Raw genomic sequence first — 21,205 nt, 5'->3', positions numbered from 1 at the left:
TCTAGAACTCAATTTAAAAGCCCATTAATTGTTATCAATATATACTTACATAAATAATGAATAGAATACCATCAATTTTAAAGACTGTTGGACAAAGAGGTGTTTGCAATGCAATTAGACCAATGACAACCCCAATGGTCCCCACAAGACTATATACCACCAACTCTAAGGACAATACAGACCATTCCACATCTTCAAATAAATCAAAGGATGTAGATATGACAACAAAACAACATCGTAAGTAGTTAAATACTTACAATATTACAATCTTTAGAATACTAATATTTAATTATAACAATAATCAGATAGGAGTCCAAGAAGATATGACCCTTTTGATTGGGAGGATACTATGAGGTTGTTCAATGAACCATTTGGAAATAGATGGATGAAGATGTTTGACAATGGAGTAGATAACTTCTTTTCAAAGGACTTTGCTGGTGGTTCAATGCGAAGTCCTAGGGTATTCTGGGAGGAGAAGGACTCAAACTATGCTCTAAAGATTGAGCTACCTGGTGTACACAAGGATGACATCAAGGTCACCTTTGTCAACAACAAGTTGGTGATCGAGTCAAACAAAGAGGAGAAGAGTGAGCAAGGTGGAACTAAGAGACATTCAAGGTCCTCGTTCTACAAGTCAATGACTCTACCAGAGGATGCAAATCATGAGAATATCAATGCCAAGATGGAGAATGGTTTATTGGAGATTGATATTCCAAAGACTACAGTACAAGAGTCAACAAAGAAAATCAATATCAATTAATGGTCCATGTTGTTGAACTGGAATACATTGTTAAATAGAAACAAAGAAATAAAATTAAAAATAAATAGATTAAAAGTAACAACTGATTGGGATGGATGGATGGATGGTGTATTAAGGTCTTTGGCAGTAGTAAGAAAGGATATGATGTTGTTGATGATAACAATAAGTTTGATACGTCCAACACTGTGCTTGTAACGAATCGCCAATCCTCCTCTGGTAGTCCTGAAATAAGTGAGTGATGTTAACATCACCACATCAGAAGCTTTCAAAGACCTGGAACACTTTCTGTATTGTACATAAGTATAAAGTTAGTTGATCTGATTCGTCCAACAACAATAATAATAAACAAAAATGAACTTACCTCTATCTGTTCCAGTTTGATGGCAGACATGAACAAGTTCAACTGCAACTTCTCTGCAATGCCAAAGAGCAGATAGACATCACTCTCGCTTGGAAGGTTGAGCTCTGACTTTACCTTCTTGGCGTAGTTTATACCTAAGTTTGAGTTGCTACGTTGGACAAGTGATGAGTATTATTGAGTGAGTGAGTGAGTGAGTTGAATGAATAACTTACATGGATTGAGTGAATGAAACGACAAATGATGCTTTCCTTAGTAATAGCCTCATGTAATGTACAAGGTAGATTTCTCTATAGTTAAGGGGTAGGCTAAACACTTCGTTGAGCATCTGTCTGACGTAGACTGACGGTTGAGTGAAGGTGCACAATATCTTTGTCTCCTTCTCTGGCGGCCTGATTATAGTTGAGTTAGATATATTTGAACGATCATTGGAATGACATGAAGCAGCATGGTTGATGGGATACATACAGTTGTTTCTTAAATATTGCAGTTGCGACAAGAAAGTCATCGCGATAGCATGTATATTGATATTGAATCTCTGTCTGATATACTTCATTCCTGTCAGTGTCAATGACAGTGGATGGTCGCAGGGAGTAGGGTATCCTCTCCTCCAGTGTCTTTAGTGACACGTCCAGTATGCCCTGTATGATGAGATCTGGTACAAACTCGTGTGACAGCACTCTTGATGATACATTCCTCTCGTTTGGCGTCAGGAACAAGTAGAGTGTATCCAACCATTTGAGAATCACCTTATCATTGCTTCCAATTACAACTGTCGATCCACCTGTATGCATATGTGATGTGATTGCTCTGTTTACAATGTGTTAGGGAGAGATATCATCATTGATGCATTCATATCCATGTGGATACATACTTGACGATAAAGTCATACTCTGGTTGCGCTGGAGGATGTGACTCGATGAAGAATGTCTGTGATATGTCCGTCGTTGGATAGGATGAAGAGAACACTTTATCAATGTTGACACAGACCAATAGTAACTCTGGTGTAAACTTGGTTAGATCATAATTCTAGAGTTGTAGGGTATGATGTGGTTAGCATGATGGCATTCCATTCGAACGAACATTGGTACCATTGCCACTTACACTGTTGCAATAGTTTGTGAGTATGATTGACGCTAGAAGTGACATCCTGTCAGAGATAAAGTCGTGGCAATGTTGATAGATGTGTAGTTTGGTGATGTCGAGATAGATGGACAGGGCAAACTTTGTGATCTTCTCGTGGTACTTGGCATTGAAGATGATCGATGGTATCATGAATCCCTGCTCTGGGTATATGTTGAAACGCATCTCCTCTGATACGATCTTTGTGTCGAGACCGCAAAGTGTCTGTCGTGCCATGAATGCTTGGAACTCATTTGAAACACTAAGTTGTCCATCCTCATCATCGCCTGGAACTGTCCACAGCTAAGTAGTTGTTGTTGTTGTTGTTGTTGTAATAACATTGATCGATTAGTAGTTGGTTCATTCATGTATGTCACCATGCTCATCAGCATACCTGTTCAATCACTGGGCCAGCAGTATCATGCCAAACAGAGAGCTGTGCTCCACATATCACCTGTGGTTTGAATGTTGATGTCTGATCAATCAACTTGATTGGTGTCGATGTTGTCTTTGATAATGGTAGTTCTAAATGAATGAATGAATGTGTTAGAGAGTTGATGATGATGCTATAACATGTTGTTGATTGATGATTTACTCTTCTTTGATGCAGATAGATTTGGAGCAAGCAATGGTTGCATCTCTTCGTATACTCTACTAAAGATGTTGTTGTGCTTCTTGAACTCCTTGTTGTTGGCACCAGCACCACCGACCGCTTTGTTTGCTTGGTTTGGCGCAGCCAATGAAGCGGCAGAGCTGTGAAGATGCCCACTGCCATGAGACATCACCAAACTATTGCTACCATGACTGGTACTTGAGCGATGATCACCAAATGAATGATCACTCATATTACCTTAGTTATTTATGTATGTATGTACGTATGTGATATCGACACTGATGAGTGATAGATAGTAACTGTTTTGGTGTTTGACTTGGAAATGGATAGGTGGGTTTGATATTGATACTTTTGCTTAGCTTTTTCTTTCAAGTTCCAAAGTGACAACACAAAGTATTTCAACTTGATAAAGATTGGGACGGAGCAGTAATACCAATAGTTATCTTTATAAAATGCAAAGAATATTTAAAAGGTTAAGAGTAAACAATAATAACAACAATAATAACAACAATAATAACAATAACAATGTAGTTGAAGATGATCATGTTGTTGAACAAGATAATGAATCAATGACTCCTCCATCAGAAGTAACAACATCAACTACATCAACAACATCAACCACATCGAATATATCCAATAATGTTGATATTGCTGTTGTTGAGGAGATCAACCTGTCGGATGGTGTAGCAGCCACTGCAGTGTTTAGTAATGTTGTTCTGCGGAGGAAGGTATTGAGTATGCTGCCCATCTTCTCTTTGAAAAGACGTGATAAGATTGTCATCCATGGATGTGCCCAATGGAGTGGAGAGATAATGATGCTGACAAGATGCGAGAGACGATTCCCAGAAAACATAAACCGCAATTCTGCTGCCTGCTGGAGTAGAACATGTGTCAGAGACCTGGCATCTGGCTTTGTCGCTAGATTTGGCATCAGAATGGGCAAGGACCATTCGGATTCGGAGCCAGGCGCCGATGGAATGGCCTTTGTCATCCACAACGCCAAACGTGGCAACCAAACGCATGTGTACGACGACAAAGGCTCCGGCATGGGCTACTCTGGTATCGAGAACAGTATCGCCATTGAGTTTGACACGTTCAAGCTAAATGACAGCGAGCCCGATGCCAATCATATCTCGGTGCAGACCAATGGCAGGGCACCAAACTCTAGCAATCATCGCTACTCCATTGGCCACGCTAGTCCTACTTGTGTGATGAACGACTATCAACTGCACCGTGTGATCGTCACGTACAATCCTTTCAAGGAGCGCCAGCTGGTTGTCAACTTTGATGGCAGAGACCTCATCCAATGCACAGTTAATCTACAACAATTACTAAGACTGAACAACAACAATAGTGATGCCTACGTTGGATTCACTGCTGCCACTGGTTACTACTTCCAAGTTCACTCTGTGGAATACTGTGACATCTATCGTTTGAATGAATACTAATAAGAGCGTTCTAACTAGATAGAGTTGTGCAACCATCAATCCAACTATTCATTGTCAATATCTTTTGGGCACCAACCCCCATTCAATCACTCAATCACACAAGTGACCCGACCGACTGACCGACCGACAGATGTTATAATATCTTGATGGAAGTTTATGGTGTGTGGACACGGGATACTGATCGTGGGAAGTCCCTCTACCTCGTCCCACCCCATCACCTGACGCACAGCAAAGCATACACAGATTTCGGCACTTGGCCCTGCAAAGTTTGGGCGACCCAACTATTCAAAACAACGAATGTTATTATTTGTTTTTTTTGTTTCGTTCTACACCTCCGATAACGACGATGGGGTAGTGGTCCACTACCTGTCCTTCGTTTCGTTTTCATCAGTTCCTTGTGCTTTGAGAGCTCCCGCCCCACATAACCGGCCAACCCACCATCTACCCATTGATGCCCCCTCTCCGACACCACCACAACCGATTCTAATGATCAGAAAACCCGCCAACCACAACGAGAGTCCACTGTTGCAAAGTGTGAGTCGGCCGTATCTATCTCTATGTAATGTTATAACGTTATTGATAGGGGTATAGGCTATACACACTACACACCAATCACCCACACTGATTAAACGATGTGATTGATGAATATTTAAAAATAATTAATATCCAAATAGACCAAGAGATGTGTTGATATCTTCATTTGTTACTTACTGTGAGCGTGACGGAGACGTCTGGTGGTCGAGCCAACAACTATTTAAAACTCACCTAGGAGCTCATTCCAAAGTAGATCACTCATCTCCTTCCTTCCTCTGCACCTCTATCTCTATCTCTATTACAAGTATGGCTTAGACTACCACGCTTGATCATGTCTGTGAGAGATCACATTGGCCTGACACTCCTACTCTCCTCTCTCTTGCTCTCCTCTCTCCCTTTACTTCTTCTCTCTCTTCCTTCTCTCTCCTCTCTTACTCTCTCCTCTCTCTAACTTCTTGTTTCTCTTTCTGCTTCTCAAACAGATCTCTCTCTTCTTCTTCCTTTATACCTCTCTCCATCTCTTTCTTCTCTCTCTCTGCTCTGGTTTCTGCAACTGATTGCTCACGACAACCATGATTCACATATACACCTACATCTTTGCCATTGGCACTATCTTTGCCATGATTGACGCCTTCAACAACGGTGCCAGTAAGTTGATTGCTACATCATAGCCCTTGATCTTGATTTGTGAGAATGGTACAATCTCTGACACCTCTCTACTCTACTCTCTTCTCTCCCTCTCTCTTTCCTTCTATCTTTCTCTGAATCTGATTGAATAGATGATGTCGCCAACGCTTGGGCTACCTCTGTGTCGTCCCGTTCCATCTCTTACCGTCAGGCTATGGTCCTCGGTACCATCTTTGAAATGCTCGGAGCCATTACTGTCGGTGCTCGTACTGCTGAGACCATCAAGAACGGTATCATCCCCAACTCTGCCTTCCAGAACAACGCTGGTGTCCAGATGCTCGCCTTCACCTGTGCTCTCGTCGGTACCTCTGTCTGGGTGCTCTGGTGCACTCGCAAGTCTGCTCACGTCTCCTCCACCTACTCGCTCATCTCTGCTGTTGCCGGTGTCGGTATTGCCACCGTCGGTTTCGGCGGCGTCCAGTGGGGCTGGAACAACGGAAAGGGTCTTGCTGCCATCTTTGCCGGTCTCGGTATGGCTCCATTCATCTCTGGATGTTTCGCTTCCATCATCTTCTTGCTGATCAAGTTCGTCGTTCTCAAGCGTGAGAACCCAGTGCCATGGGCTGTCTACACCTCGCCATTCTTCTTCCTGATCGCCGGTACCATCTGTACCCTATCCATCGTCTACAAGGGTTCACCAAACCTCGGCCTCAACAAGAAGCCAGCCTGGTACATTGCTGCGGTCACCCTCGGAACCGGTGGTGGTCTCTTCATCCTGTCTGCCATCTTCTTCGTTCCATACCTCCACACCAAGGTCATCAAGAGAGACGCCACCATCAGATGGTACCACGCCTTCTTGGGTCCAGCCCTCTTCTGGCGCAAGACCCCAGACGTTGCTGACAAGGCCAAGGTTCCAAACTACGCTGTCGTCCAACACGAGGAGGAGGATGACGAGAAGTCAGACGTCGACTCTGTCAAGGATATGGAGACCTCTGGAAAGGACGTCGAGATGGGTGCCATCACCCCATCCCCATCCAACGATGTCAAGCTCACCAAGTCCTACGACGACCTCGTCCAAGACGGCAAGGACAGATTGAACGCCAAGCTTAGAAAGATGAGCGGTCCACTCGGCTGGGCCATGCGTACCCTCCACGAGAACCAAATGGGACCAGGTGAGATCTACGAGACCAAGAACCTCAAGATCTTCTTCAAGCGTATCCCAGCCTACATTGTCGCCGGTGCCCTCTACGGACTCCACTACGACATCCACGCTGCCCAGACCTCCGTTGCCGGTACCCCAGAGGGTAGACGTATGGAGAGAGTCTACGAGCATGCCACCAAGTACCCCAACGAGGTTGAGCACACCTACTCCTTCGTCCAGATCATTACTGCCTGCACTGCCTCCTTTGCTCACGGTGCCAACGACATTGGTAACTCTGTCGGTCCATGGGCTGTCATCTACGCCGCCTGGTCCACTGGTGATGCTGCTGCAGCCAAGGCCTCCGTCCCAATCTGGCAACTCGCTGTCCTCTCTGGCTGTATCTCGATCGGTCTGGTCACCTACGGTTACAACATTATGAAGGTCATGGGTAACAAGCTCACCTACCATTCGCCATCCCGTGGATGCTCAATGGAGCTCGGTGCTGCCATCACCATTCTCATCTTCTCCCAGTTCTCTCTCCCAGTGTCCACCTCGATGGCCATCACCGGTGCCACCGTCGGAGTCGGTCTGTGCAATGCCACCTTCAAGGCTGTCAACTGGCAGCGTGTTGGTCTCCTCTTCATGGCCTGGGTCTTCACCATCCCCATTGCCGCTGCCATCGGAGGTCTCACCATGGCTGTCATCCTCAACGCTCCACACTTTTAAATAACCAATATCGACTATAACAACATACAACAACAACACAACAACATCCTCTCCAATCATTCACACATACACCACATTATACAGCCGCGCCGAGCCTTGTACAGAAGCCGTTCAAGACAAGCGCTACTATTCACACCTGTCTACCGACATATTGGTAGACCCAAGCACACTGTGCACACTTATAACTTATATATATTCAACTCGGTTGTACTATACTTCCAAATAAATACCAATCTTATACAATAATATATAACTTTGACTACTACAATTATCTCTCTTGATTGCCACATGAAATCACTGGAAACAAATGCAATGTTCATGTCCAATGTACTTAAGGGGTTTCAACTTCACCGCAATCATTCATTACGATTCAATGTGTTTATCTCTACATGTTATACAATTATTAATATAATGTTTGGATACTTGTTGAATAAGATTAGTTCGACTCTGTCATCGAATGATACAACATCGACAACAACAACAACATCACCTCAACAAAATCAACAAACACAACAACAACAGAAACAGAAGACTACTCAATCACAAGATGTCGACGACTTGAATCAGTTCATACATTCAATGGTAGGCAATGTTATCATCTTTATGTTGAACCATTGATCTATCACTTACACATCAATCAAACAATCAACTTGATTAGAACATCAACAAGTCACAGAGTGATCTTGACTTGATGTTGGCCATTATAAATGATAGACTACAAAAGACAGATTATACAGATGCATTGAAACAGCTGAAGCAATTTGTCTTTATAACGATAGAGGCATTGAGCCATGGCGCTGCACATTCAAACACCGATAGCACCACTTACAATCAACTACAGACCTCATATCAATTGCCAACGATGAACAAGCTCGAGGATCTCTATCAGAGTGTTCGACTCAAGGCTGACGAGGCGACACGAGCCGCCAATGAGACACAACTGCTCGAGATCACTTTGATACTGTCGATCATTCAACAGACCCGCTATCTGATGCTCAATCACCGTTCACGATCATCTGGCTCAGAATCAACGCCATCGCACCATGAGCAGCAGGATGATGGCTTTCAATTGTTCACACAGTACCATGCCAAGCAGGTTCTTGCCGATATACAACCATTGATCAAAGAACTGCTGCGAACCAATGGTTTGATACAATCGAATGACTTGGCCAACAGGATAAAGGCTATGCACAACTGCTGGCAGGCACTCTATAAGATACTGATGTTGGTGGTGAACAAAACAAACAACATCAGCCATATAATCTCCAAGCAGTGGAGTTGGAACACAACCATACTTGAGAAGAATAAGAAGGTCAAGCTGAAGGAGTGGCAAGCGTCCAACATGACCATTCCACTTCACAATCAATCATCAATGTACCTAGACCAAATATTTACAATCATTCAAGATAGACTAAAGGATCAAACACTGGTAGGTAGTGACACCATCGTGTGTAGAGAGAGGAAGAGGACAACAATCAACTAAATAATCATCATTTTGCAATATAGCTCGCCAAGTATAATGATGCCAACAGTCACATGGAAGACTTGATAATGAATATGGAGACCAATCAGGAGTATATTGATTCCATTCAGTACCTATTGGGTGTTGACGAGCTGTTGGATGGTCTGAGTGCCATATCAGAGATATCATTCAAGTATTCAAACTTTATCAAGGAGAACACACCTGTAGGTATCATAACAGTTGTTGCTCCGTCCACCTCCTTCCGCTTGACTGACCATCATATTTGCTTCAGGAATCATCCAAACTTGTTGAGTTGAACCTACTCAAGAGCAGGGTACAGGACATCATGAACAACTATATATCATTGGAGACACAGTACTTCCAGTTGTCATTCTCAATGGCGTTGTACATGGATGATATTGGACAAATGCTAAAGAGTCTAAAGAATCCAAAGAATCTTAATCAAGGTCAAGGTGCTGCTGCTTCTGCGATGACCTCTGCGACAAACAAGACAACAGATCTATCGATTAGAGACATTGAAACATCGTCCAAGGTCGATGACATATTCTTTGTATTCCGCAAAGTGGTCAGTCGATCCATATCATCATTGTGTTCACCAAGTATATGTGCCACCATCAACCTTACCTCTTCAAACTTTGACTCTTTATATATACCTGTAAGTTAGTTGGTTAGTTTGGCCAGAGTCCCAGCCATCCACCATGTTATTGACATTAATCCATTGGCAATATGAATAGTATATTGAAATACTTCTCAAGCAGACATATGGAGGTGACTTTGATAAGAAGCGTGACTACTTCCTCGTTATCCTGAACGACATGTGTACGACCAACACGTACATTGCACAGATGCAGAGAGAGCTGGTCGATCTCACCAACCAAAGATTGACTACCGATGACGAGGTCAAGATGATCACCATGTGTATCAATGGAGACAGCTTAACAACACTAAGTGATCGTATGGAGACATTGCTAAAGGTATGATATATATTGTTGGTCAAAGATGGACTATATCACTAACATCAACAAACATATAATCAGGAGAATGTAGAGAAAATTGTACAGATATTATCAATACCTATCAACCAGTTGATATTCCCTATCAACCATATCCACTATGAGATCAATGATCAAGAGTACGAACGATACGAGATCAATGATCCATTCGCACAGGACTTTCTCGACTCTTTCGATGACCTACTGAGTCCATACAAGGTATGAATGAATATAGTAGACCAGACCAACCAACCAATGTTACTAACCTTTGGCATGTCAAATTTAAATAGTCTATTCTGTTAACATCAATATTCGACAAGTTGATCAACCATCTTTCAAGCCATGTGGCCGCCACTTTGGAGGACCACATCAAACAGAAGAAGTAAGAACATCTGTCTCTGTCACATGTTGTTATTGTTTGTCTTGATCATTCTAACATACAACGCTTACATTATGTAGGTTCAACTTCTTGGGAGCATTGCAGTTGTCAAAGGACATTAGAAAGATCATCGACCATTGTGTACAGCTGACGAGCGAACAGAATATCAGACACAAGTTCATAAGACTACAACAAATAGTTCAGCTGTTAACGATGGACAAGGTGACCGACATACAGGACTACACACAAGAGGGCTACCAATGGAAGCTCAGTGTACTAGACATCAAACTCTTATTAGCACGTCGCTCTGACTTCCCACTTCAAGCAGTGCATAACTTAAAGCTATGAGTTTAAAGGTATACCCTCATCCCTGCTGCAATCTTCTTCCTCATCTTATTCTTATTCTTGGCAAAAGATAGATATTCCTGTTATTATCTCGTCACTTACTGACTACTTGATCTTTTAGGTGTTCGAAAGATTAATGCGTCTGTCCTCGGAATGTCAAGTGATTGCAAGAGGTCAACCCACCTGGTGAACCAAGTGTTTCCTTTACCAAAGTGAAGCACATCGAGAAGCATCTGATGCGCAGCCCCGGAATTTAGGCCTGGGGGGTTGTGTTGATGATGTAATAGAGTGCGTTCTGCACGACCAAGCGATGGTGAGAAAAAACTTGAAATTTTCGAGTTTGTGAGAGTTGATCACCACCTGCTAATCATGGCACCAACGCGTGTTTGTGGGGTGTTTGTTCCAAAATCATTCGATGAATTATATTGCTTCTCAAAGAGTTCATCAATGCATGTGGGGTGCTGCTTTCGTGGCATAATCTATAAATATAATTTTGGTTAATGAGGGAGATAGATATAATCAAATACACACAAAGAGTTATAACAACAACAGCAACAGAGCAACACAACAACAATACACACAACATACAGGTACATTCGACATCAACAATACACTTTTTACTCATTCAAAACTCATAATTGTAAGTTCATCACACAATCATCTCTATTTTTAAATTTTTTCCAATCTATTTCCTGTAAGGCCACCCTTCTCTTTTGTTTCAAGGTTTGTGAGTGGTGGTCAACAATTACAGAAGCATCAACAACACATACACGCATGATCCACGTACACATGCCAACAACCCGCATATTGAGTCATGCTTGATCATCAGCTTGCACGTGCCTGTTCCCCCAATGCCATCCGTTCCGGACATATATTAACAACCATCCGGCCTTTTTACCATTTAGATTAGACATCTTAATTACAGAGATATATAATTCAATACAGATAATAATAATAATAATAATAATAATAATAGATAATAGATTATATATATAATTTACAAAAATGGATATTTCATTAATAATCAATGATAACAGTAACAACAGTGAAAATAGCAGTAATAGCAGCAGCAGCAGTAACAGCAGTAATGTTGTTCGCGTTAGGAAACTGGACTTTAGTAAATTAAACAAAGACAACAACACAACAACAACAACAACAACAACAACACCACTTTCACATTACACACTTGATCAATCAGTTCTATCACCACTGGATTCTCTTTCACAGATATCCTTGATTGAATATGATATTATATCTGCCAACTCCAACAACAACAACAACAACCACTCATTATCCTCAGCCTCATCCACTTTTTCACCATCATCCACAGCACACTCATTCCTCCTTTCACCACTTTCACCTCTGATGTCATCGCCCAGAGCCGCATCAGCTTTCTCCTACCCAGCATCACCACTACCATCCACATTTTCCACCTCCTCACCAAGATCATCATTTGCCTCTGGCGCTGCTGCCTCTGAATGCTACTCTCCCTGTCCAGCCTACTCCCCCAGAACACCACTGATGAGTTCTCCACCTCCTTCTCCTATAATGTTTGCTCCTTCATCTCCTATAATGTCCTCTGCCAGCAGCAGCAGTTGTAGTGCTTCCTCCACTGTGCAGGTGGTACCAAAGAAGGTGGTGCCAAAGAAGGAAGTGTTTGGCCTGAAGAAGGCACGCAAGTCCTACGAGGTCTATAAGAAGTTGGAAATTCTCGACGAGAAGGAGAAGCGTGGCATGGCCTATGTAGTCGAGACCTATGGTATCTCACGCAGCATTGTCTCAAGATGGCAGGCAAACATCGACAAATACCGCACCTTCCAGAAGAAGGGGCTCAAGAAGCTGCACAAGGGACCCAAGGCGTCGTTCTCGGAACAACAGGAGCAAGAGATCATTCGACAGATTGAATTGTACAGAGTCAACAATCCTACCGAGACAATCAATGGTGAAACGATCAAGAACATTGCCCTGCGCTTCTCTAGTCAGTTGGGCAACAACACGTTCAAGGCTTCATCAGGCTGGCTTGAGAACTTCAAGAACAGACATGGTCTGAAAGCGTAGACTCGCTTATCAACTTGTCCAACACACACAACAACTATAGACATAGTCATAATCATACAAGTATATATATTTATATAAATATACACCACGATCGCTTGGGTGTCCAGTGCTAGATAGATAATGTAGCCCATATCATCCAGTGCTCTCCCCCTCCTCGACGACGACATCCAGAGCTATCACACTCTCTTTTTTTGCCAAAGAAGAGTCTAAAGCTTCCAGCAAGCCAATCGACAGCCGACTAGTTTGTAATAAACTTTTGTATACTTTTTAACTAAAACTATCTTTACTCTATTATTCATAGTTATCTTTATTATCAACAAGAAAAAAAACATTATTTTTGATTAAATTTGATTAATGTTGATTACTTTCGTTCGTTTTTTCATCACCACTCAAAGTGCACTTACTTTCATTCAACATAACAACATTGTAATACTTTATCTTTTAGACAATACATTTATAACTACAACAATACATTTAGTGATGGACGTTAGATTCTCGATTCCAGGAGTGGTAACACGCAGATTCATTAGCGAAGCCAAGGGAAGAGGCCTGTTTGCCGAGAAGCAGTTCGAGAAGGATGAGGTTATCTTCACGGAACCACCCCTGTTTGCTGTGCAACATGTCTATAACAGACCAATTGCATGGACCTGTGGCAATTGCTTCCGCTTCCTCGGCTCACTCAACCGTCAGATTAATCACTATCGCCGCCTGTTCAACCTCAAGGACAAGACCGAGCTGGTGCCTCTGCCCGACAACACCACAGCCACACCACACGAGTTCCAGACTGCGGTGCTCAGCTGCTTTGCCAAGTGTGGTGAGAAGTACTGTTCAGAGGCATGCCGTCAGACGGCCTTCCAGAATCACCACCAGATCCTGTGCGTGGGCGAGCATACACCAGAGACCAGCGCACTCTATCAGTTTAAGAAGCACGCTATTGAGACGAACGAGTTGTTCTTCTTGGGTGCACAGGTTATTGCCTACCTTATATCTACGGTGGTGCACGCCAAGGAGGCAGCACCAGGCGAGCCACGCATCATTGACATCATCTGTCAGGAACTGTTCCGTCAGTATGCTCATCGCGTATGGTGGGAGGTTCGTGTCGATGGTAATTTCACCGAGCAAGAGGCCAAGCAATGGGCCACCGAGTCACTGGCGTTGCTTCAGAAGGCATTGGTGCCTGTTCTCACATCGCATCCCAAGACCAACGACCAGCAGTTCATCAGCACTCTGCTCAGCATGGAGTTCTACAGCCACGTTCTCGGCATGCTAGAGATGAACGATAATAGCATCCGCTTTAAATCACCACTCGAGATGTTCCGTCGCGAACTAGACGATATGTCTGCACCAGAGCAGTACAAGAAGCACTCAAACAACGTACTCAAGGGCGTGGTCGGTGCATTCAGACAGTACCACATGGAGCAAGAGGAGGACTGCGACGAGACTGACTGCAACCATCACGATCACAACCATATGAATGATGATCATAAGCATGACCATCACGACCATTCAAATTGCCATAGTCACAGTCATGGTAATGAGCACGCACATGGTCACAGTCAAGGCAAGAGCGAAGAGGAGGAAGAGGAGGAGGAAGAGGAGCAAAGAAGGAGACTGGAGCAGCACTCTGACACCAAGATGGAGGTTGATGGCAACGATGACGATGAGGAGGAAGAGGAAGAGGAGGTCTTCCCAGAGTTTGATGGATTTGGCTTGTTCGGTCTGCAGGCCATGGTCAATCACAGTTGCGAACCAAACTGTCTGGTGGCATTCGAGGGCACCAATCAAGCGTACATCAAGGCATTGAGGAGGATAGAGCCAGGCGAGGAGTTATTCCACACATACATAGATGAGAACACACCATTTGAAGAGAGAGAGCAAGAGTTGGTCACTTATGGCTTCAAGTGTGATTGTGCAAAGTGTCATCGTGAGAGACCAAAGACAACGTCATCAACATCAACATCCACCAACTCTATGTAAAGGAATGGGGCACTTGTACTATTGATCAGCATCATTGCTGTGTAGTATTATTTCCCTAAAACCAACCAACCAACCATCAAACCAACAACAACACAATTCCATTATTATGGAAACCAACACACATATTAATCAAGCGAGAGGTCATGACTTCCCGTCCGGACGGACCCATTGATGTTCATTCTGTCCTGTGGAAGGACATTTGGACGCGTCATGAACATTCATTCGTCTTCTTCTGCATGTCTCTGTTTGTTTGGACACACTGGTGGTCCAAATTAAAAGCAACTATGGAAGCGATACAATAAAGGACAGATGCCATTGACAATAATAATTGTTCATAACATCATCACGCACTTCTTGTGTGTTAGTGTGTGTGTGTGTGTGTGTGTGTGTGTTTATATGTGTGATGATACTCAATTAATGAATAGATCAAACACAGACACTCACACATCACAAAGTGAGAGATATTACGACACCTGAAATGATTATACTGATCCATATGTGGTTGGTGTCTGGTTGCCAACGAATGATATGTGATGATGTGGGCTTGGCAAGTCACACTCACACCGATGATGATGATTGTTTACGGAAACAGGACGAGTAATATTGGTCCGACCATCCAGTCCACAATCAATCAATCAATCCAGTCAATAATTCAACCAAACCATTCCAGTACTTTATACCATCCACATATTTATGTGTTTATAATAGTTATTCAACCTACCGACAAACAATAATAATAATAATACATCCCTAACTTTAAAGTTTAGTTTATTAACTTTCCATTACATCATGATTAAATCATCTCTAATACTACTAGTAGTATTTTCAATAGTAATAGTCCGATCACAAGAAGCATTGTCAGGATGTGGAGTAAGTTCAAACATTCACTCTCAAACAACGTAACAACTTACTAACATTATGAATCTCTAGGTTGGATCCGCGATATACAATGATGCCTATGCCAATTGGTCCGATGGACAAGGAGCATGCACCTTGCCAACACCATCTGAGATTGGTGTTGCAGGTTTGAACAAGTTCTATATGAATGCTCAATCAGGCTCTGGAATGTGTGGAACTTGTTTCAATCTGACTGGTCCATCAGGTTCCACATTGGTCAAGGTTGTGGACAGCTGCAATTCAGTGGCACTGTGCACACAGACCACTCATGCGCACTTTATCATCTCGCCAAAGGATTTCCAAAAGATCAATGGTGCGTCCCTATCAACCATGTACAATGTTGGCTACCAAATGGTTGCCTGTCCATTGTTTGATGACTTCAAGGTCACCATGATCCCAGCCGACACTGGCTCCTATCAGTACTACTTTAGTGCTGGTCTGTCTGGTTACTCTCTGCCTATAAAGTCAGTTGAGGTCACTGTTGCCGGTGTCTACACCAAGATGAAGTATCAAGGTGGTCTCTGGGTTTGGAACAAGGCTGCAACTGCTTTCAGCTTCCCATCAAAGATGAGAATCACATCGCAGACCAATGAGCAAGCCATTGTATCTTTGGATGACCCACCCACTGCTCCTCTTGTAGTACCAGCCTTTGTCCAAGATGCTCTCGAAGCTCCATGTGGTGCACCAGCCGCATCACCAGCCATCTATGATAATGCTTTGGCTCAAGGATGGTTTGATGCCAGCTGGCACTCAAGTGAGAAGACCTATACGGATACATCAGTGACCACTGGTACCAACATTGCCATTGGATTGGAGCCCTTGGGAGGACTCAAGATGTCCAGCCTCAACCCAGTACCAACAGGAAATATCATTGCTCTACAGTTTGATGCCATGTCAAACGTTAGCAACGCAGTGTTTGCCCTTTCATTGAACAGTGACAAGAACCTCAGTATCGCAATCGACACCAAGTTTGAGACTTACAATGTCAGTATGGTCGAACTTGGAGCTCACGCGACCGAATCAGCAGTGGTCTTCCAGAACATCCAAGGCACCGGAGTAATGTTGAAGGTGGCCAATGTTCATTGGGTATTCGATGATACCGTTGGAGAGCCACCAAAGGGAATTGTCACGCTACCACCTCTTCCATCACCCAATGAAGGAGGTCCTCGTCCACACTCACCATCGACAGGAACATCAACTGGAGCCAGTGTGACATCTGGTGGCACCACCGATGGATCAGACGATCTGTCCTCGCCAAGCCGCGGAGGATCAAAGATACCACCACCAAGGACTCAAGTAGGTGCCCATGACGATAGTACCTCATCTAATCACTCAAGTGGCTGGAGAACATCAGTTGTTCCAGGCTTCTATGCTGTCATCCTATTATTATCGGCAGTTCTTTTGTTGTAGAGGACACACTATACCACTACCTACTACCACTACTACTACTTCACACACACTTTGTTTCTAAACAGTACTCCGCCACTACTACTATAACTACTCTATTTAAACAACCACAACAACAACAACAATAATAAAGTGATCGAAAGTGACATCTATCTATATTCAAACAAAATGATTCTAATCGTTTGTAGTCTATCAGACACGTGGGTTGGAAGTGGAGAATGAATCAACTGGTGTGGGAAGTGTGTGAGTGAGGGTGTTGCGGAAGGTGGGTTGATGATGTATTGTCTTGTTCAACAACAACTCAGCCGTCCAATAGAATGATGTTGATGATGATGTAATAAGAATTAAGTGAATCATTCTACGTAGATACAGATAGATGAGAATGACGATACTTATTGATGATGATGATGATGCTCCTCTTGTGATCCATTATATATTTATTTATATTTATATATAAAATTGATAGAGATACAGTGTGTGTCGTGCAATGTGATAGGAGGTATTAGTAATCTAGATGTTACAACCTACCTATCTACCCCACCAAATCAATCAATCAGTCAACAACCTTAGACCTCAATCATTCATACATACTAATAGTCCTACTTCTTTTGACTGAGTAGTGGTAGTGCCCGGAGCATGGTGTAGTTGGTGAGAATCAGACTGGTTTGCCAGTGTCCAAAGTGTCGTTCCATATGATCACCATCAACTACCCAGTAAGTTAGTTAGTTAGTACTTCATACTTTGTTATATTTAGAACATTTATTTAGTTATATATTTAGTATTTATTATTTATTTATTTATTTATTTATTTTATCCAAAAATGTTCAAACCAACATTGTTGCTCATTATTTTAGTTCAGCTGATCTTGTTTTCCACGTTCTCAATAAAAGAGGTACAGAGTGAACCTGTAGCATTGGGTGCCTGTGGTGTAAGTATAATAAGATTCCTCCTTTGATATTTATTAACAAACTTTACAATTCTATATATAGTCAGGATCAGCAACACCAACATTACAGTTACCAAAGGGACAATGTGGACTACCATTACCAAGTGGATTCAGTCCAGCATCAGTTAGCATGGGATTCTTCTCGAATGGAACTAGATGTGGAGAGTGCTACAGAGTGATAGGACCAAGATCATCAATTGTTGTAATGATCATCGATGTCTGCAATCAAGGTGCCGCATGCTACCAGAATGATCGAGCACACTTCATCCTGTTGAACAACGATTTCTACAAGATAGCATCGACCAATGAATCGGCAGAGATTTACTCACTTGGCTACCAACAAGTGAGCTGTGAGCATCCTGGTAACATCAATATATCGTTTGCCGGTGGTGGCGAGGGATACACTGACTTTGCCTACTACTTCCGAGTGATGTTGTCTTTCTACACGGTGGGCATCAAGACGGTCCAGGTGCAAGGCACTGGTATGGCTGGCTTCCAGGTGATGAAGTATGAAAATGGTGGATTCACTTGGAACAAGTTGGACGAGTCTACCAAGTTCATCTTCCCAGGCACACTGCTGATCACTGCTCAGGACAATGAGGCCGTCACCTATACGTTCAACAATGTAACTCCATACACAGAGTATGACACGCACAAACAGTTTACACCGAGTGCACAGGTATCCAATCAGACAGATTGCGAGATGGGCATGGTCCAGCAGTACATCTATGACGACCATGTGCTCTATGGGTGGGAGTCATTCAACAGCTTCAACTTCTCGCAGTACACAGTGTTTGACACACAGAGTCCCTTTAGTGGTGAGTCCGACATCAAGATGGATCTGAATCCGCATGGAGGATTGACATTCAGTCGAGATGGTGGCTTTACAACGCGCTACCTAAAGACGATATCGTTCGCAGCTAAAGCATCACAGGCAGCGTCATTACGAGTGTTCTTTGGATCGTTCGGTGCATTCGTACTGCCCTCTAAGCTGACGACCAACTGGCAGAAGTTCTACGTACCGATTGGTAGTCTTGAGCCACGGCCAATAGAGTATATGATCAGCTTCTACAACAACCAGGACAAGGGACTGACATTCTACTTTGATGACTTCCAGTGGGAGTTCACTGATGACGTACCGTTGATACCACCGGTCAACTTGGGCACCACGACATTCAATCCAACCACGACGGATGAGCCAGTGGACAGTCACGAGCTGCCTACTACACTCAACTCACTGTTCCCAACAACAGGCGGTGACTCAACCACATGGGGAACAGGTAGTGTTTCAGAGGCATCGGCCAGCAGTGACATATTGGTCGGTACAACCACCAAAGGAACGATCACAAGGAAGTATCCTGTCACTGGTCCATCAAGTGATTCAGTCAGAATCAATGTCTCCTTCCACACTATATTATTATTATTATTATTACTACTGATATCATCGATACTGATCTAGTCTGTAAATAAATACAATTTATTATTATTATTATCTGTATGTTTTGAGAGCTAATCGAATGTGAATTATTATTCAAAGTTTACAATGATATCATTGATGAATACAGATACACACAACATAACATGTCAGAGGATACATCGTCAACATCAACAACATCTTCAACTGAACCAACAACAACAACAACCAAAACCAAAGATGTAATGTTGATGCCTCCTCCTTCATTACTCCCTCCAACCAAACAACAGCAACATCAACAGAATCCTTTGATGCCACCGCCACCACTGCCTCAACCAGCTCAACAACAACATACAAAGCCTCAACCAGCTCAACAACAACAACAACAACAACCACAAGTAGAACTAAACTATAAAGAACCAGATTGGAGTTGTGCACCTGATTCAAACGATGAATACAGTCTAGAGGTGATCAAGAATGGTACAGTCTGTGAGAACATCCCAATCAACACCAAGAACTTCTATCTCATTGGTCGATTGCCAATATGCGACATTGTAACTGATCATCCAAGTATCAGTCGACAGCATGCTGTCGTACAACACAAAGAGTCTGGACAGGTACTCCTCTATGACCTTTCAAGCACACATGGTACATTCATCAACAAGAGACGTTGTCCACCAAATACCTATTGTCCCCTGCGCAGTGGAGACGTTCTCAAGTTTGGCGAATCCACAAGACTCTATGTATTCAGCGGCGGTGCAGTTCCAGAGACTGATGATAGATTGGCATCGAATGAGCCTGTCAGTGACAAGGAGCCGGCATCAGTGTCCTCATCCTTCATTCAGTACTTCACTGCGGCAAGATCCACAGAGGACAGTATCAAGATTCAGCAAATGATCAGAGAGTCACGAGGAAGTGGGTGGGGCACCGACGACAAGTTCGATGCTCATGATATTGATGACCACGAGGATACCAACGAGACTGGAGACTCAGAAAAGAGTCAGATACAGGTGGAGCAGGATCATCATGACGACGATCAAGACGAGTTCTACAATAGGACTGAACAGTTTAAGGAGGCAAAGTGGCTGAAGGATCTGATGCAAGACAGCTACCAAGAGTTAATGAATAAGAAGGAGATGTATATTGCGGATCGAGAGGAGTTGCAACTGCGATTCAAAAAGTCGGCCGAAGGTGACAGTAAAGCCAACGACGATGATCAAGACTCTCTGGAGCAGTTTATGAAACAGAATGATCAACAACTAAAGAAGAATATACAACAGGAGATCATGAGCCAGATGATGGGTGTGAGCAAGAGGATATCAATCATTGAACAGCAACTTCAACAACGACCAGAGTACAAAAAACATCAACAGCAACAAAAGTTGATGGAACGACAGAAACAATTGGAGCAACGAGAGGAACGACTGTTGCAGCAGCATCAACAGCAGCAACAACAGGAGCAAGACCAGTCACAACATACAAAATCACAGAATGAGGGAAGAACTTTGGAGGTTCATCCCAAGCCAGCAGCAGCAATGGCGTCAAAGAATATATTTAGACCAGACGTTAATGATGAAGATAACAAGAAACCAAAGTCCATTATACCACTCTCTGATGATATACCAGAGGAGTACCAGATAAAGACAAAGAAGAGACCACAAACTCAACCAGAGGACCCACTGGAAAAGGCAAAAAAGCTTAGAGAGACCCTGCAATCTAAACAAGAGTCAGAGTTTGTCGACTTGATCGAGAGTAAGTCAACAACCAACACGTACATATTTCCAGAGTTTTTCTAACCAACATCATCAATCATTCATTAACCTGTAGGAGAAAGTCAGATGAGCAATGGTAGTGCAAATAAATATGGATATTGAATACACATAGTCCAAAGAGCTTGGTTTACTTGGTTGAAGGACGAAGCGATTCGTTCAAACAGAGGAACAGTAATGATGTCTTTTCTGCTGTACTCTTGATGATA

General features: G+C 43.1%; 11 protein-coding genes across 11 annotated transcripts; 10 read left to right on the top strand and 1 right to left on the bottom strand.

Annotated features, from left to right (window-relative positions):
* Positions 1–218: 218 nt before the first annotated feature.
* SAMD00019534_007990 (hypothetical protein) lies at positions 219–760 on the top strand (the record flags this gene model as incomplete). The annotated part of the gene is made up of 2 exons (XM_012902766.1): positions 219–237; positions 306–760. 2 exons carry the CDS (start codon positions 219–221, stop codon positions 758–760), a joined length of 474 nt encoding a protein of 157 aa, XP_012758220.1.
* A 255-nt stretch (positions 761–1,015) lies between these two features.
* Positions 1,016–3,022, bottom strand: SAMD00019534_007980 (hypothetical protein; the record flags this gene model as incomplete). Its single annotated transcript, XM_012902765.1, has 8 exons — positions 1,016–1,045; positions 1,122–1,269; positions 1,334–1,510; positions 1,587–1,928; positions 1,993–2,147; positions 2,223–2,543; positions 2,635–2,765; positions 2,836–3,022. The coding sequence occupies 8 exons, from the start codon at positions 3,020–3,022 to the stop codon at positions 1,016–1,018; spliced, it is 1,491 nt and encodes a 496-aa protein (XP_012758219.1).
* Positions 3,023–3,422: 400 nt separating this feature from the next.
* On the top strand, positions 3,423–4,301 carry SAMD00019534_007970 (hypothetical protein; the record flags this gene model as incomplete). Its single annotated transcript, XM_012902764.1, has 1 exon — positions 3,423–4,301. One exon carries the CDS (start codon positions 3,423–3,425, stop codon positions 4,299–4,301), a length of 879 nt encoding a protein of 292 aa, XP_012758218.1.
* A 1,106-nt stretch (positions 4,302–5,407) lies between these two features.
* Positions 5,408–7,329, top strand: SAMD00019534_007960 (hypothetical protein; the record flags this gene model as incomplete). The annotated part of the gene is made up of 2 exons (XM_012902763.1): positions 5,408–5,483; positions 5,615–7,329. The coding sequence occupies 2 exons, from the start codon at positions 5,408–5,410 to the stop codon at positions 7,327–7,329; spliced, it is 1,791 nt and encodes a 596-aa protein (XP_012758217.1).
* Positions 7,330–7,740: 411 nt separating this feature from the next.
* SAMD00019534_007950 (hypothetical protein) lies at positions 7,741–9,108 on the top strand (the record flags this gene model as incomplete). The annotated part of the gene is made up of 3 exons (XM_012902762.1): positions 7,741–7,911; positions 7,988–8,758; positions 8,836–9,108. 3 exons carry the CDS (start codon positions 7,741–7,743, stop codon positions 9,106–9,108), a joined length of 1,215 nt encoding a protein of 404 aa, XP_012758216.1.
* A 29-nt stretch (positions 9,109–9,137) lies between these two features.
* On the top strand, positions 9,138–10,531 carry SAMD00019534_007940 (hypothetical protein; the record flags this gene model as incomplete). The annotated part of the gene is made up of 5 exons (XM_012902761.1): positions 9,138–9,467; positions 9,547–9,786; positions 9,850–10,023; positions 10,095–10,186; positions 10,264–10,531. 5 exons carry the CDS (start codon positions 9,138–9,140, stop codon positions 10,529–10,531), a joined length of 1,104 nt encoding a protein of 367 aa, XP_012758215.1.
* A 1,002-nt stretch (positions 10,532–11,533) lies between these two features.
* SAMD00019534_007930 (hypothetical protein) lies at positions 11,534–12,583 on the top strand (the record flags this gene model as incomplete). The annotated part of the gene is made up of 1 exon (XM_012902760.1): positions 11,534–12,583. A coding segment is annotated over one exon (1,050 nt), but the record flags the coding sequence as incomplete, so codon positions are not given.
* A 462-nt stretch (positions 12,584–13,045) lies between these two features.
* SAMD00019534_007920 (hypothetical protein) lies at positions 13,046–14,557 on the top strand (the record flags this gene model as incomplete). The annotated part of the gene is made up of 2 exons (XM_012902759.1): positions 13,046–14,185; positions 14,222–14,557. Coding segments are annotated over 2 exons (1,476 nt in total), but the record flags the coding sequence as incomplete, so codon positions are not given.
* A 795-nt stretch (positions 14,558–15,352) lies between these two features.
* SAMD00019534_007910 (hypothetical protein) lies at positions 15,353–16,870 on the top strand (the record flags this gene model as incomplete). The annotated part of the gene is made up of 2 exons (XM_012902758.1): positions 15,353–15,433; positions 15,494–16,870. 2 exons carry the CDS (start codon positions 15,353–15,355, stop codon positions 16,868–16,870), a joined length of 1,458 nt encoding a protein of 485 aa, XP_012758212.1.
* Positions 16,871–17,687: 817 nt separating this feature from the next.
* Positions 17,688–19,272, top strand: SAMD00019534_007900 (hypothetical protein; the record flags this gene model as incomplete). Its single annotated transcript, XM_012902757.1, has 2 exons — positions 17,688–17,795; positions 17,857–19,272. The coding sequence occupies 2 exons, from the start codon at positions 17,688–17,690 to the stop codon at positions 19,270–19,272; spliced, it is 1,524 nt and encodes a 507-aa protein (XP_012758211.1).
* A 206-nt stretch (positions 19,273–19,478) lies between these two features.
* On the top strand, positions 19,479–21,101 carry SAMD00019534_007890 (hypothetical protein; the record flags this gene model as incomplete). The annotated part of the gene is made up of 2 exons (XM_012902756.1): positions 19,479–20,979; positions 21,055–21,101. The coding sequence occupies 2 exons, from the start codon at positions 19,479–19,481 to the stop codon at positions 21,099–21,101; spliced, it is 1,548 nt and encodes a 515-aa protein (XP_012758210.1).
* Positions 21,102–21,205: the final 104 nt, after the last annotated feature.

This window comes from Acytostelium subglobosum, assembly GCF_000787575.1.
Source record: "Acytostelium subglobosum LB1 DNA, scaffold: scaffold2, whole genome shotgun sequence".
Taxonomy (NCBI): domain Eukaryota; phylum Evosea; class Eumycetozoa; order Acytosteliales; family Acytosteliaceae; genus Acytostelium; species Acytostelium subglobosum.
This window is presented reverse-complemented; position numbering and strand designations above follow the sequence as displayed.